Source organism: Apostichopus japonicus, chromosome 19, assembly GCF_037975245.1.
Source record: "Apostichopus japonicus isolate 1M-3 chromosome 19, ASM3797524v1, whole genome shotgun sequence".
Lineage (NCBI taxonomy): Eukaryota > Metazoa > Echinodermata > Holothuroidea > Aspidochirotida > Stichopodidae > Apostichopus > Apostichopus japonicus.
Genome location: NC_092579.1, coordinates 24,054,883 through 24,071,356, shown reverse-complemented (window position 1 = coordinate 24,071,356; position 16,474 = coordinate 24,054,883). Strand labels below are relative to the sequence as shown.

General features: G+C 35.0%; 1 protein-coding gene across 1 annotated transcript; it reads left to right on the top strand.

The window, feature by feature from the left end:
• The first annotated feature begins 1,890 nt into the window (after positions 1-1,890).
• On the top strand, positions 1,891-16,321 carry LOC139960487 (uncharacterized). Its single transcript, XM_071958876.1, has 11 exons — positions 1,891-1,945; positions 4,478-4,517; positions 5,166-5,225; positions 5,596-6,318; positions 7,368-7,523; positions 8,352-8,446; positions 10,438-10,629; positions 12,006-12,104; positions 13,593-13,689; positions 14,357-14,481; positions 15,760-16,321. Exons 2-11 carry the CDS (start codon positions 4,488-4,490, stop codon positions 15,956-15,958), a joined length of 1,776 nt encoding a protein of 591 aa, XP_071814977.1. The 5' UTR covers positions 1,891-1,945; positions 4,478-4,487; the 3' UTR covers positions 15,959-16,321.
• The last annotated feature ends 153 nt before the right edge of the window (positions 16,322-16,474 follow it).

Genomic DNA, 16,474 nt, shown 5'->3' with positions numbered 1-16,474 from the left:
ACCTGTCGCTGAACATCGGCCGTCAAAGCAAAGAAAAAAGTTCTCTAATCACGTCAGAGTTTTGCTTTCCAGCGTACTGTACTCCAGAATTGATTATCCTGCTTCTTGTTCCGAAAGGCTCCCAACGAAATGCCAAAAAGTCGCAACGGGCTTGGGGGTTCACCCAGCCCCACCATGGGGATACCCCTGCACCTCATCACGACTGACTCGTCTTGATCCGTAAGTATGGTGAACGTTCACCACAACCGGCGTATAGATTGGGACTAGCAAGGGAAGACTTGTCAACCTGTGAACATATTTTTGTTGGGGATGGGGAGGGGGTTGTCGGTAAACTAAAAAATATAGGATAGCCAGAGGGAAGGAAAGAGGTGAAAAAAAGAAAGAGTGAAAGACAGATGAAGGGATAGAGAAAGAAAGTGAAGAAAAAAATGTGGAGGTGTAGGCTAGGTGGAGAGATAGAAAATACAGAGCAAAGAAAACCAATGGCAGAGAAATGGAGAACGTACACTGGGATACTGTCAAATACACAACAAGAATATTCAATCTAAATACCGTAAATAAATATTGCACCATTTAAATACAACGTTACAGCATCAACAAATTAAAGGGGAAGGGTATAATGTTCCAAGGAAGATGGAAAAAGAAGACACAACACAAGATGATTATGGTCTCTGATCTATTAGGCTTCTTCTCCCTACTGCTACCAGGATGTAAGTGACCACAGAGTCAAACAACTCTCTAAGAAGTAATGCCACTTTTGGTCAAGAAATAGACTTTGTTACCGTTAGTAGAGATATACCACGTGAAAGAGAAACCTTTCCACTTTAATGTGGTACTAACGGACCTCTCAACTAAGTCGATAATTCAATTGAATCGACTTTGAAAGAAAAAAACACAATACCTTTCTTTTTTATGCACTAATTGAACAACACATTCGACCGTATGGAAAGCCGTTTTAACATTTAATAAGGAATTTCAGATATCTCGAAATAATTTCAGATATCTCAAATTAAATTACAGATATCTCCAATTTATTTAAGATATCTACAAATAATTGCAGATATCTTAAAATCAATTTCAGATATCTCGAAATACCAGGGAATTTCAGATATCTGAAATTGAATTCGAGATATCTCGAATTCAATTTCAGATATCTCGAATTCAATTTCGGATATCTCGAATTCAATTTCAGATATCTGAAATAGAATTTTGGATATCTCGAATTCAATTTCAGATATCTCGAATTCAATTTCAGATATCTGAAATAAAATTTCAGATATCTCGAATTCATTTTCAGATATCTCGAATTCCATTTCAGATATCTCGAATTCAATTTCAGATATCTGAAATAGAATTTTAGATATCTCGAATTCAATTTCAGATATCTGAAATAGAATTTTAGATATCTCGAATTCAATTTCAGATATCTCGAATTCAATTACAGATATCTGAAATTTCCCGATTAAATGTTAAAATGGCTTTCCATACGTGCCATTTTAACATTTATTCGGAAATTTATGCATATGCATTTCAGATATCTCGAATTCAATTGCAGATATCTCGAATTCAATTTCAGATATCTCGAATTAGAATTGCAGATATCTTGAATTCAATTTCAGATATCTCGAATTCAATTTCAGATATCTCGAATTAAATTTAAGATATCTGAAATAGAATTTCAGATATCTCGAATTCAATTTCAGATATCTCGAATTGAATTTCAGATATCTGAATTAGAATTTCAGATATCTCGAAATCTATTTAAGATATCTCGAATTCAATTTCAGATATCTCGAATTCAATTTCAGATATCTGAATTAGAATTTCAGATATCTCTAAATCTATTTAAGATATCTCGAATTCAATTTCAGATATCTGAAAATTTTGGTCTAGGTTGCACGAATGGAGCAGATGTTTTACTTGCATTCACGATAGCAATACTTAGGTGACTAGGTTTGTAATATTTCAAGATCTTAACCTAAGGAAACAGTTCTAGTTATGATCAAATGATCGGTAATTTTTAGATTAGGCCTAGGCCTATTGTAGGCTAGACCTAGCCTAGGCAAGCCATGGAGCTATAATAGCTCCATGGGCAAACTATCCCAATTCGCACCGTCGCTTTCCATACAGTATTGGGGTACTGTGAACTGACGTTAGTTAAGACTTCAATGCTTAGATGTTGCCTGTGGCTTAGTTATGAGTAAGATAGCTCTAGTTTGACGAGTCAATTGTAACGAATGTTAGCGTATGTTGTAGGTTTGTCTTGCTTTTTTTACATTCCCATCCTCAAAGTCGATAACCATGGCTTATCTGCATAGCCCAAGTGTATCCTAAGTTAGCCTAACTTAGGCATGTGTGAAATGGTCCTAAGGCTAATAGGGGGCCTTGTCATTCTGCCATCTGTACTTTCCACCATAGAAAATGTGCTCTTTCCGCCATAGAAAGAAATGCCATTCCGCCATGTTATCGCCATTGTGGTAATGCATTTTTTGTATGGCAGAAAAGAGCACATTATTGTGGGTACATACTACATTGTATATCCAGTGTATATTATTTTTCTCCACTCTACCTAGGCATGCAAAATTGGACATTTAAATCGACAATCAGAATCAGACTTTTTAGTAAACAATCAGCCTAATTTAATTTGATTTATTCAACCAACTATTATATATTTGAATACAGTGTATCAAATCTTAGTCTTACAAACTTACAATTAAAACTATTCTATCAACCTGTACATTAAAGACAGTGAATCAATTCCCCAATCTTGTCTTAACTACAATTCAGTCTATCCAGCAAACCGTTACATTTGAAGACAGTGTACCTATCCTTCCACACGATCCAAAGAAAGTTTCACCGATATATTCCTGTACACCACGGTAAAATCCATTCCTAAAGTGTACCTTTCCGCCATAGGTTTCAAGCCTTTTGGCGGAAAGGATCGAAACCTATGGCGGGAAGGTATGGCAAAATGTACCTATGGCGGAATGGCACTACTGTAGATCCAGGCTAGGCCTATGAATAATTTCCCATCTAGACTATTGAACAGGACAAGAAGGCCTTGTTAATTTATTATTTTATAAGAAAATGTCTGTCTAAATAAATCAGAAACCGACAGTACTGGTATTCATACTTAGTGACCCCAATTTTCACCTTGGCAACCTCGCAGTGGCAGATTTGTTCTGAGATAGGATATGTGGTGGAGTCTTTCCTTTGAGTTATTTTTATATGATTTAGGGGGAATTAGTTGCAAAATGGTGTTATATTTGCAAAATTATAGTAATAAAGATTTTTCCACTTTTCCCCCACAAATATTGGCAATTTCTTTCCCCTTGGTGACCCTCCAAACTTGTTTGGCAAACCATAAAGGTTGCTACTGTACCACACACTCTAAATACTTGAGGATTAGACTACATTTATGAATATGATGGTAGGTACCTAGTTGTTTAATTTCAAGTTCAAAATTTGTGAATATTTAGGGGCTTAGGGTATAACAGTGCAATTACCTTGAGATATTTTTGGTTTGCTACCTCAACCAGTCTATTCAATTTCATATTTGCCGAAAGAGCATGTATTATACCAAACTGAGAATTTGGTTTTAATTTATGGAAGAGCAATGCAAGAGCCTTTTGGGTTGTGTAACAAATAGCAGAAAATACCTGTAGTTACACAAAATCATATGTTGCTAACCATGGTGGAATTAGTTTCACTTAAAAGAATTAGCATTAATTTTGATTATACTCTTTTTGGAGGAAATTTATCGTTGTGGATAAATTGTTGAGTAATATGTCAATTCAATTACAAGGACATTGAACATTAAAACAGCTATTTACTGTTGCATATGCTAACATAAACCAAGCTAACATAAACAAAGAAAGTATGTTTAGTACTTTCCTCTTGTCCAATTTTGATACTTGAAAGTTTAGGAACTGTTATCAGTATCATAGTTTTTTTTTATTCCTAGCTAGTACTTTTCTATTCCCTGATTTGCTGAGAATTCCATGGAAAAAGTGACGGATGCTTGATAGAGGGCCAAACTTTGGACTTAAATGCTGTATATATCAGGTAATTATTCACAGGGCATCAGTTGAACTTGGCTTATGATTGTGAACCCTTATTTAATAATTTTGAGTTTAACTCATAAAAACACCATATATAGCAGTAACAGCATAACAATATTACTCACAATGTCCCTTCAAAATTAAAACCGTAAACATCATTCAGTAGGATTCGTCAGTAGATTTGAAATTATACGGAAGACTTGATTGGTTGAAAGAATTACTTTGAACAGAAAAGTAATTAATGTTTAACATACATTGTTGTTGTTAATGCAAAGTAGCTTTTGCTTTCTTATAGATAGCAACACTCCAAATTGTTAGGACATATATCTCTTTTATGTTTTGTTTTTCTTTTCAAGTTCGCAATATATATATAACAAAATGACAAAGTTGATATGATTAAATATTATTATTTTCAGGTTTTACAAAATGGATACTAAATTGACTGACAAAGAAGAGGTAAGAAGCAAAACAAACAGAGAACCAACTGATTCGTTTCTGTTTTGAATTTTTCCAGTTTGTTTTGTGAATTCTCATAATGTGCAACTATTGAGGACATATCCCTACATGCAACCTGATACTATCAATGTCTTTGTTACCTAAACGGCTATAAATAGGCTTTTGTTGCAGTGAAAACTTTGTTTTAAAGGCATTGAAGACCCAAACCGCGTGCCGCCCTCTGAAAAAGTTAACTTTCCGTTGCTTGCAAGAGAAGTGTTTTTCTTGTCGCTAAAAAATGCAGACATTAATGAAACGTGATACCTTGTTATCTATTATCTGGACCTGAGATGTCCATCGCTGCTATGTCCACTGTGTTGTGGGTATTGACCATAGCTGTATGCATTGACTGTACAGATTACAGGCATCTGACGTTGTGCGCGAGTCTTCACACCCTTTAATGTGTCAATTTAAAGGCCTTGAGTGTCTGCTTCTTATTGAAAAGAAATAGCTTTAAAGTTTAAATTTCATCCAGCTGCGATGGCTGTTTCAAATTTTTAGAATAGGACAATTTAACCTGCAATGCTGAATTTGTGATGGACTTCAAAAGGTTTAATGACAAATACTTGACATGGGTTTTCAAAGAGATTTCTCTCTTTGTTTCTTCAGATCAAGAGGAAGCTCGAGGAGATGAAGATGAAATATGCTAAGATGCAGAAGAAGTTGACGGTAAGTACTGTCATTTGTCTGTACGTAGAGTTGTCTGTAAGTAGATTTGTCAGTACAATATTTTACGATTGCGAATAATGAGCATTCTTCAATGGAAGTAAGGGATGACATATTAAATATATATCTTATGACCAAACATTTTCATAATTTGGGAAGTTATTTCTAATAAGAATCTCCTTCCATTAAGTTTTTCAAGATGTTCGGTCAATTTATCAAACAAATTTTATGTTTGGTAAAAAATTGCCAGAATTTATGTCTAGGGCTTTGAAATGAGTGACTCTTTTGCCCAATGTGCCTGTCTAACATTGTTTATACCTGTGCAACCTGTAGAATATTTTTGAGGTAAAATGAACTTGTGTCATCCTTACAGAAATCTGAGAGCAGAAAACATGCCAAAAACCATGTTCGAAGAATCGTGGCCGAACAGGGCAATGCTCCCAGTCCCGAACAGTATTTTAAAACTACTTCAAACCCTACAGGGAGTTCATACCAAACGATCGATTCTCCAGAAAAGAGAATGAATCGAAGCGAGGCAGAGATGACTGGCAAATCCAGCAAGACGAACCAGAAATCATTGCGCAAGAGTATTTCTTTCAAACTGGAAGACAGTCCGATTGAGAACGAGACCGATGGATTCCACCATGATGACACTCAGTCTGTTGATAGGCATGAGAGTCTTATCATGAGATATCATGAGACTGTGCAATCTTCCATAGATGTTCTTGAAAATAAGTCATGTCATAGTGGAAGTGCTGGACATTCAAAAGAGATTGATTGTGGAGATAAGCAATCTATAAAACTGTCCAGGCTTTCTCATAACAAAAACACAAGGAGGAAGAGAAGGAGGAGAAAGACTGATTCTGCAGCGGACCATTTGAACGCAGGAGAGGACAGTAATAGCTGCATGGATGAAAGAAGGTCCCCCTCTCTTGAAGTTGGGTTGAGTCCTAACTGTACCCCTAGTGCTACCTCAGAATCTACATGCAACACTGAAAGGAGGCAACCGAGAGAGGCTCGCCCTGTGAATGAGATAAAAGAGGAAGTGAAGAATACCAAGGATAATTTATCCTTAAGACACCTGGGAGTCTTACAGGTAAATGTGACAAGTATGGTAGTTCTGAAGGTGAGGTGGCGTGAGGAAAATACCATACATGTATTGTCTAATCAGTTGGAAAAGAAACTACCTTCAGCAGAACTGTCCATGTTACTGAAAGAACCTGTGTGTGAAGAGTGATGTTACAAAGGGTAATTTAATAAAGTAAGGTCAATGATGTAAGCAGGAAGACATAGTAAAGTAAGGCCAATGATGTAACCAGGAAGACGTAGTAAAGTAAGGTCAATGATGTAACCAGGAAGAAGTAGTAAAGTAAGGCCAATGATGTAACCAGGAAGACGTAGTAAAGTAAGGTCAATGATGTAACCAGGAAGACATAGTAAAGTAAGGTCAATGATGTAAGCAGGAAGACATAGTAAAGTAAGGCCAATGATGTAAGCAGGTAGACATAGTAAAGTAAGGTCAATGATGTAAGCAGGAAGACATAGTAAAGTAAGGTCAATGATGTAACCAGGAAGACATAGTAAAGTAAGGCCAATGATGTAACCAGGAAGACATAGTAAAGTAAGGCCAATGATGTAACCAGGAAGACATAGTAAAGTAAGGTCAATGATGTAACCAGGAAGACATAGTAAAGTAAGGTCAATGATGTAACCAGGAAGACATAGTAAAGTAAGGCCAATGATGTAACCAGGAAGACATAGTAAAGTAAGGCCAATGATGTAACCAGGAAGAAATAGTAAAGTAAGGCCAATGATGTAATTAGGAAGACATAGTAAAGTAAGGCCAATGATGTAACCAGGTAGACAGGGTAAACAGCTTGTGTAACCATGGTAGGATAGGTAACAGATATTCAATGAAGGGTGCGTGGGGAAGTTGGGGAACAAACTTACTTTTGCTGATAGGATAGATAATTGTAATCTCAGTTCAAAGTCCAAAGTTTTCGTGCCGAATAGGGGAGCACAGCTGACCCCTTCATTTTGTGTTAAAATGTTCTACTACTTTATTATCGCTATTTCTCATATTTATTTAATTCACATGATGTGAGTATTTTGTAATGAATCCTTCTGACTATGTTTTATTCCCAGACATGTGATCCATCTTTTAAATGGGTGTCTTGGGATGGGATCTGTTTACATACAGCAACCTCCTATACAGCTCTCATTGTTCACCACAGTCAAACTGCTGTACTGTGGCTACACACAGAGACTTGGGAGGCTAGAAGTCAGTGGTCAGCTGATCAGGTGCAGTTTTTTTTTCACTTCTGTTTTAAATTTTGATTGAAACCTTACACTTCACTAACTTACTAAAGTATAAAATCTATTCAGACATATTGGTAGCCCTGAGCTACACTTAAAGGTACATACAACTATGATTGAAGGTCTAAACTGTTAACTCTTTAAGACGTTCTAGCAATTTCAAGCACCCTCTGGCAGGTGTGCCTATTAAGAAGAAAGGAACTTTATTTATAAAAGTTGGTTCTTGCAACAATAATTCCATTACACACTTTTTTTTTGTAAAATCGAATTATTTTATTTCACTTCTGTTTTTAATTTTGATTGAAACCTTACACTTCACTAACATACTAAAGTATAAAATCAATATAGAACATATTGGTAGCCATGAGCTACACTTAAAGGTACATACAGTTCTATGATGGAAGGTCAAAATTGTTAACTCTTTAAGACGTTCTAGTAATTTCAAGCACTCTCTGGCAGGTGTACCTATTAAGAAAAAAGGAACTTTATTAATAAAGGTTGGTTCTTGCAACAATAATTCCATTACAAACTTTTTTTTTTTTTTTTTTTTTTTTTTTTTTTCCAAGTGGATATAAATGTTGTGTGAATGATGCTTGTAGTAAAGTCTGATTATGTTATTCTAAGCTTGAGCTGTATTTATTTTATGGATGATAGTATGAAATCAAATTCATTTATCCTCACAAATGCCCAATTTTTAATATTTTTTATTTTGTGAGTGCGTCGTCAGTTTCATTCAGCAAAGACAACATAAACACTACCTGTTTTGTCTCTGCGTTTGCATAATTAACCTCTGCTATTCTTTTCTTTCTCCAGGATGTCTCAATTATTCATGTTGTAATAGATTCTAGCATTGAATCTCAGCTTTCCATTGTATTTACATTGAAGAAGACATCTGAAAATGAACTGTGGTAATAAAATAATTTTTTTTTTATCTGAATTATATTCTTTTGATCAGTTGTTCATATTTTCTCTTACTTTATGTAGTTGTTTACCGACAAGCGATACTTTGACTGCGAAGTTATCTGAAAACTTTCTTACATTTTCAGACCAACTCAGTCAGTTTTACTGCATTTTAATTATGAATAATTTTTTACAAAAAATCATAAACTCCATCTGGAGTGGGGGAGAATTCACATAGAAAATTTTGTGGCTGAATTCACGACTCTTCACAGCTCTGTTAAACAGGGCAATAATCAGATTGAATGCGAAGAAGTTTGAAATACGGGTCAGAAAGCTAGATCATATAAACATCTAATGAAAATTTTAAAAAAATACCAAAAGTGAATGGGAGTGACCAGAAATGAATGCAAGACAGACACAAACAAAATCTTTTTTGAACATTTCAAACTCTACCAATTTCTTCTCTCTCTCTTCCCGAATTGATCATTTCTCGATACATCGCAATCCATTTCGCTGCAATGTTTTTGGTCACATCAGTAAACAAAAAAGACAAGATCTCATATTTTTCACCTTGGCGAGACTCTTTGTACATGATGCCTTGGGGTTGCACCTTTTTACCAGTGAGTCTAAAAATTCAGACTTTTAGCTTGTTAGTGTCTTAACTAGATTTTTGTTTTTCTTGATGCTTGATAAAGTATTCTGAATAACAAAAATGAAGAAAAGAAGATGTAAAAAAACCACCAGTGTTTGGTTAAAACAAATACTTTGCCCTTCTTTTGGTTTACTGTTATTTTCTTTTCATTTTGATGTTATATAATATTGCACGTTTAACGGCATCCCTGTTCGTATCGGATGACTTTTGGTTTCCATCTGTGAGTGTTCAGTGTTACTTCAGTGCATACTAAGCCGAAACTGTACAATACAAACTAGAACTATACTGTAATGTTTAATACCAGCAACTCTTAGTTGGAATTGCTGCTATGGGAGTCTTGAGATTTTTTAAATTTTTTTTCTAATTATTTGCCATCTTTAGATATTTATCCATATTGTGTAATTGATCACTTGACAACCATGTAAATCAAGGGATTTGTGTTAAAGTTGATAATGGTAGATATCATTGCATTTAACAAAGAGGTTTGAAAATATCAGTATATGAAATAATGGAAAAACTGACTGGGTTAAGTTTAGACAAATGAATGGCTAGAATGGGATTTGAACCAGTGACCTCTAAGGTCTGTAACCCAGAGGTCACTGTGTTCGAGTCCTGCAAAATTGTTTTTTACTTTTTTCCGATTTATTTGAAAGACGGGATGATAAGGTATCCTAGTACATTCATTTAGCTATTAGTTGGATATAATAATAATAAGTAATATTTATGTAGCGCATAATCAGCAAAGCTACTCAAAGCGCTTTACAAATGCAAAACCTAAAAACAAATAGTAACAAAAACCTAAATATTAAATATATAGAACCAATAAGGCATACAATGTAAAAGCAAAATACACCTGTACTAAACGATAATAAAAAAAGATACATATAAAACAAATAAACCTGAACGCATATAGTCCAAAACAAAGTCAGAAGTATGTAAATAGTAAAATAGTTTAAAAAAAATATATGGCACAGTTTCAGTGACATTTATGCAGTGATTGGTTCAAAATGAAGAAAAACGTTTTGACTACAATTTTTAGTTTCAAACTTGGAGGTACGGCCACCAAACTTAAGTGTCACAAAATCCGTCGGTTACTACAGTAGCACAAATATTTAATACCACCAAAGGCTTAATCAATACAGTTATTTGAGAGAATAAAATGAGCTTGGAGCCTCAAACTCACAATAGCAAAGCAAACTAAAAAATGTTATATCTGTCATTAATAATAATAAGTCATTTCAAAACTTATTTTTCCAGACTGATTGCTTTGTATGCTACATCATGATCGACACATTTATGAACCTTGACGTTACAATCGGTCGATTCTTTGTTTCAATTTTTTTCTAGCTTTGTAACTCACAACTTTGAAAAAGATACAGAGAAGATGACGATGGAAAAACTCTCAGGAAGGTTACAAGAGGCAGAGAGCATCAGCGTTCTCCTGAACGGTGCGGACAAGGGAGCCGTTATGGAGGATGTTGGATCTTCCTATCGTCACATACACTTCTTTGATATCAAAGACAACTTCAAACTCTGGCAGTAAGTCCACAAAGTTATTCAATCATTTTAAAACATAATTCCACACAACCATTTTGGTATCAATAAATAACATTGTCATCGTGCCCCAGACAACTTGTTGCATATTCACACATGGCTAATGGTTTTATACCGTGTTAGAATCGGTTTAGAATCGTGCTAGGAGGACATGGAATTCTCTAACTGCTGCAATCAAATCTAAACCATCTAGATATACATTTAGAAAAACGCTAACAAAAGAAGTAATTTCTCAGTATTGATACATCATTTATATTGTATGTTATTAATTATTCCTTATTAAGGCATTAATTATATTTGCATTCATGTATATCTTTTTTTCTTGGGAGTCCTTTACTTTGTTAAGAATGTATTGGCTTTTTAGAAGACTTCCCTCCACATTTATATATTTATTATCTGTGGAAAATCAAATAAACAAACAAAAAAACAATACCACAAGCAATTCATCCAGTTACTTTACACAAACCAAATTTGCCACCATAAGGCTTAAAGGCCCTAGCGTAATGCTTAACGTCACCAAAGCATAGATGTTGTTCATGTGCCATGACCTTACACAGCATACAGTTTGAGAGATGACAGTTCGGACTATCCCAGCACCTACCATACCAATACTATTTACATTTTCAACAAGAGAGTAGGAAGTTTAACCATAGTGCTTTAACCACAGCAATTTTTCCTGCCTTGTAAAGGTTTTCCAGTTTATATTCCTTGGTTAAAGTATTAAATGATATATCCACTCAAAAAGATTGACCATCAGCAAAATGGCCTAGAATGACATTGTTTATGTCTTCTTGCTTGGGTGTTTAATAGAGAAAATGCAATTAAGCTACTGATGATGTACATATGAAATGGATCAAAGGTGAATAAGCCATTTTGTTTTGAGATTGGTTAACCTTTAGAGCAGATATACAATAACACTCTCCTTTTGGGTTTTGTAGTTACTTATATATTTCAAAACAATAATATCAACTTACTTAGTTTGTATGAATGTTTTCTGTTGTCTTTCTTAAAGTTAGTGCAAAACTCCATATTGTCAATGATGAGACTTCCTTTTAAATCTTGTAAATTACACAACAATGTCAAGATTAATTGAAAAATATGTCTTTGTTGTTTTTTAACTGTATTGTAGCTCTCTAATGACCTATGACCCATGTATAAACTGAGGTGCATTTAGAACCAATACCAGTTCACTTTTAAGAACTACTTTGAACCTGCATGACCAATGTATAAACTGAGGTGCAATTAGAACCAATGCCAGTTCACTTTTATGGTGAGGGTATAAAAGTGCAGGTTTTTAGAGGATGCAGCACATCATGAGTATCACATTATGCTAATTTTATTGTTTTTTTTATTTATCGCAGGGTTAAATGTTTGGAAGGAGTGGAAGCTGATAGCTTCATTTCAGTGAAGGGTGCATCGAACATCTATCTATGTCTTTCATCGTGTCACCTTTCTCTATGGTAAGATTTATACATATCATATCTAGCAAATGCAGATTCATATGACAAAGAGGTGTATTTTGCACTTCTGCAGCTTCTTAAAAGATATGTAAGGGTTTTTACAGAAAAACTGAACCGAGGAAAGTTGCAAATGGGCTAAAAATGTTTAAGTTTTTAGCTATGGCTTTATGTTTGCTTTGTATAGAATGTTCTCTAATACTATTGAAAGTCCACCTTAGATATATTTTGGAATTTAACAAGTGTGTTCCACCCACTTGTTTCTAAACACCAGTAACCTCTGTCTTATGATATTGTCAGGTTGTGGGTAAAGATGATCGTACAAGGATTGAACAGTCAGGCCATCCATATAACATTTAAAGATGACTTTGAATTTTCTTTTAAGTATGATACCCTCATTCTCAATTTAAAACAGCCAAAAATTTATTGCTTATGTCGATTTGAATCTGTTCCATTTTTCAGGATGTTCATATTTAAAATATATTAAATCTCAAGAATACTCTTCTTAGGCTAATTTGACGATGTGGTCGGCTCCTCAGTGCAGGACTATATGTTAACGTTCTAAATTATAATAAATCATTAAAACCGTGCTGATTTTAATTTAATATAACAAACATGGAAACACTCTTTGGACAATATTCAACACCACTTCTCCTTCTGAATTTGTGGTGCAATATTAACATGTCATTGCGGTTGTAATAGTTGTATGTGTTTCTACTGAGCTGTGTGTGTCATCTGAGGAACTGACTACTGACCTCACCACTGCAAGCGGAGCTTTTTAAATGGTCTACAACATATCACAATTGATTTTTGTGCCTAAAGTGGCCCTGAAATATATTTATCTGCACAGTTTTTTCTAGTAGAAAAGCGGTTGCTTTAATGAGCAGTTTTCTCAGGTAAGGGTTTGGTAGCATTAAAGTCCATCATCAGAAAAGCCCTCTATTAAAAATATGAAATGGATAGCATTCAACCCGGTAGTGAAGTCCGCATATCAGCGACAATTTTACAGATTTATTTGCGACTGACAATGAAACCTAGTGCTTCTTTGAGTCAGGGAAGAGATTATCTTTCTATAAGAGAGATAAAGGTGTTCATACATTCTCTAGGATTGTACAGCAAACTTTACAAAAGCATCTGTATCAGGGCTGATTTTCAAAAACCAAATGGAGACCATCATTTGAACGAGTTTGACGTTCAGTTGTTCAAAAATGGGAAATGGGCTGTTCAATAAAGTAAGGTAATATACTTAGGTGTTTGGCTGAGCAGTCGTACTGGCAACCACTGGTCATCTAGTACGTAGATGACCTCTAGGATAATTGTGGATGTCCAAACAGGAATTTATTAGTCTCAGACTACTGGAAGACCCTTCAGCTTTGTGTTTACTGTTGAGAGGAGTCTGTGCGAGGTACCAGAAGTATTATACCATTAAATGTTGACTTTATTTAAACCAGATACGGTGCTTTTCATAAACGAATCTACTCTTTCACCCAGGACACCTGAGAGTGATGCTCCCGTTCTCAATGTCAACCTTGCAGATTCTCCGGGGAAGATTCAAGTAGATCAGTGTCTCTGGAGTAAGGCAGAAGAGGTGAGTCTGCCCTCCCGACCGGTCACTCTTCTGAACTATGAGTGATGACCTCTGATGATAATGATTATAGGCAGGAGATCATTGTACAGCTCAGTGTGGTGATAATGATAAATGGTGACCCAATCATTTATGGAGTGGAAACTTTTAAGACAAACCTCTGTGCGGTATCAGTGGCGAAGCGTTCAGACAGGCATTCCTAAAATTGGTACCACAACATTTCAATTTTCAAACACAGCTTTCCCTGTTTCCTTACCTGTGTTTAAAATGTATCCAGTCGTCATGACCCCTGGTTATTTCACACTTCTTCGCCTCCCAAGGATATTGTCCATACAATGTTCATTAGATACATTTTCCTTAAATTTATCCAGTCATTATTTCCTCTGGTTACTTACACTTCTTGCTCTCCCAAGGATATTATCCATACAATGTTCATTAGATACTTTTTCCTTAAATTTATCCAGTCGTTATGTTCCCTTGTTACTTCACACTTCTTGCTCTCACAAGGATATTATCCATACAATGTTCATTAGATACTTTTTCCTTAAATTTATCCAGTCGTTATGTTCCCTTGTTAATTCACACTTCTTCCCCTCACAAGGATATTATCCATACAATGTTCATTAGATACATTTTCCTTAAATGTTGCTTTTTATCTTCTTCTATACAGGGCCTTTTGTTCATCATCTCATCGCAAGGTCCTTCCAATTTATCCTTAAGTGTTCTTAATCCAGCTACCAAGACAGTCCTTCAGATCACCAGTTTCAAGCCTCCATGCTCGTACCGGTCGCTCAGGTTTGTCTGGCAAAGTTACTTCTAATCAATAGAAGGTCTAAATGTATGTATCTTTAACAATCCCTATGTAGATAACAGTGTCAAAAATAATCAAATCTATATTAAGAACGACCATTCTCATGTAATCCATGATCAACACAGACAGCAATCCAATAGTATTTGGAAAATCTATTTGGGGTATTTGTTATACCTCTGTTTAGATGAATTGATACATGTCCTATAAACTTAAGAGCCAGAGGTGACCACCCCCCCCCCAAATTTCTCCTAACAAATTATTGGCTTCCAAGAATAGTGAACAATCAAAGATTTGTTTTTGGAACCTTGCATGTATGCCATTTTATGGGATGTTAAAAACTGTTAAAATATCAGCCTGCAACATGTTAAATTGCTCATTTCTACCTCAACAAACTTCCAGAAAGGTATCGTATTGATTATATGTTCAATCGCAACGACCTTAAAATTTGTTAAATAAATGACAAGTTGTTCACATCTCAGGCATTTTATGCAATTTTACAACTTACAGTAGTCATTTAATGATTCACTCAGAACAAAATGATTTCACATTTTGCAGAAATATGATTTAGTTCTTGACATTTTACCAAAACATGATGAAATTCTACTCAAACATAAGTATGTGATATTGAAATTTTCAAATTATAATGATAGTTTCAAAAGTTTCCCGACAGTCGTAAAATTAGACAAGCGGACCATTCATCACTTTGCTTCAAAATGTTCAGAATTTGTCGATGAAATTTTTAGTACTAATTAATTTGACATTTTGCAACAAAATAATGAATTCCTTGCTTATCACAAGTAAGGAGCTAAGTTGCTGGAAAATGTTAAGATATTCAACTGATCTATTCATCATTTTGTTGAAAAATTACTAATACATGTACAGAAAGATTTAAACATTTCGATAGTATTTCGATAGTTTTCCACACATGAATGGAAGGACAATATATACAGATAATATGTCTTTAAAAGAACAATTGATAAATCGTTCACCCCTTTCTTTGTTTTTTCAGAGGTCAGAATAGTACAACTGATTAAATATTCTCCTGTCTACCTACATGCATTTTAAATTTGAGAATATCAAGCGATGATTTATTCTAAAATGAATCATTTCCAGTGACTACCTGAATATCCTTTAAGCATCCGATAAAACATTGTTCAAAAACTTGAGTGAACAATATATTTACTGCAAAGCATTCATGAAATGAAAGGCTGTTGTCATGGTAATCTTTACACAGAGCTCTGTAAACATTTCTCTTTTTGCAGGATTGTAGATACTACCATCAGTGAACGGTTCCTTTCAGTTTTATTCTCCAATCAGAAGGCCTTGATTTGGGACATCTTTACGGGACAGCCACTCGCCGAGGTTCCATGCCCAGACGAAGAGACGTCTCAGATTGCTAGCTCTTCAAAATTCTTGGTTCTAAATGGCAAGGATCCTCATTTATTCCTGATATGTAAATGAACAGTTTGAAAAGGGACTACCATCATAGATGTAGAAGCCGATTTCAAATGTGAGAGGGGGGGGGGTCAAGGAGGAGGGATAAGAGGAGAGGTGGGGGTTGGATGAGGCATGATGATTTCACTGCCAGGTCAACATTATGCTTGCCATCCTCTAAAAGTAATCTAGTTGAATTCTGGTCTCTTATGCCAAAACCAATCACACAAATGTTAAGTACAGGAGAAAAAAATGCCTGATTTGTATAAAAAAATTGTCTTTTTAGTGGGATGATTGTCCACCACCATACCCTATGCCCATCATTACCAGTCACACAAGGACTTCTGGAAGAACTTACTTAGGAGTGGTTGAAAGGTTTAATTTATTCTCCTGTTAGGCAATTCTTGGGATTTTTTTCATCTTAAAGTTCCATTCAGATAGGATTTCCTCTTTGTTATAACATAGTGAAAGTTTACTATTTCTTGAAGTTGAATATAACTGAGAGAAGAATATAATGAAAGAGAGCGAAGCAAGAGAAGTGTC

Bases quoted from the DNA above. Each gene is read 5' to 3' on its own strand.
- LOC139960487 (XM_071958876.1), top strand. From the start codon at position 4,488: ATGGATACTAAATTGACTGACAAAGAAGAG. The intron at 7,524-8,351 runs GTGCAGTTTTTT...TTCTTTCTCCAG, and splicing joins GTCAGTGGTCAGCTGATCAG to GATGTCTCAATTATTCATGT. The intron at 8,447-10,437 runs GTAATAAAATAA...ATTTTTTTCTAG, and splicing joins ACATCTGAAAATGAACTGTG to CTTTGTAACTCACAACTTTG.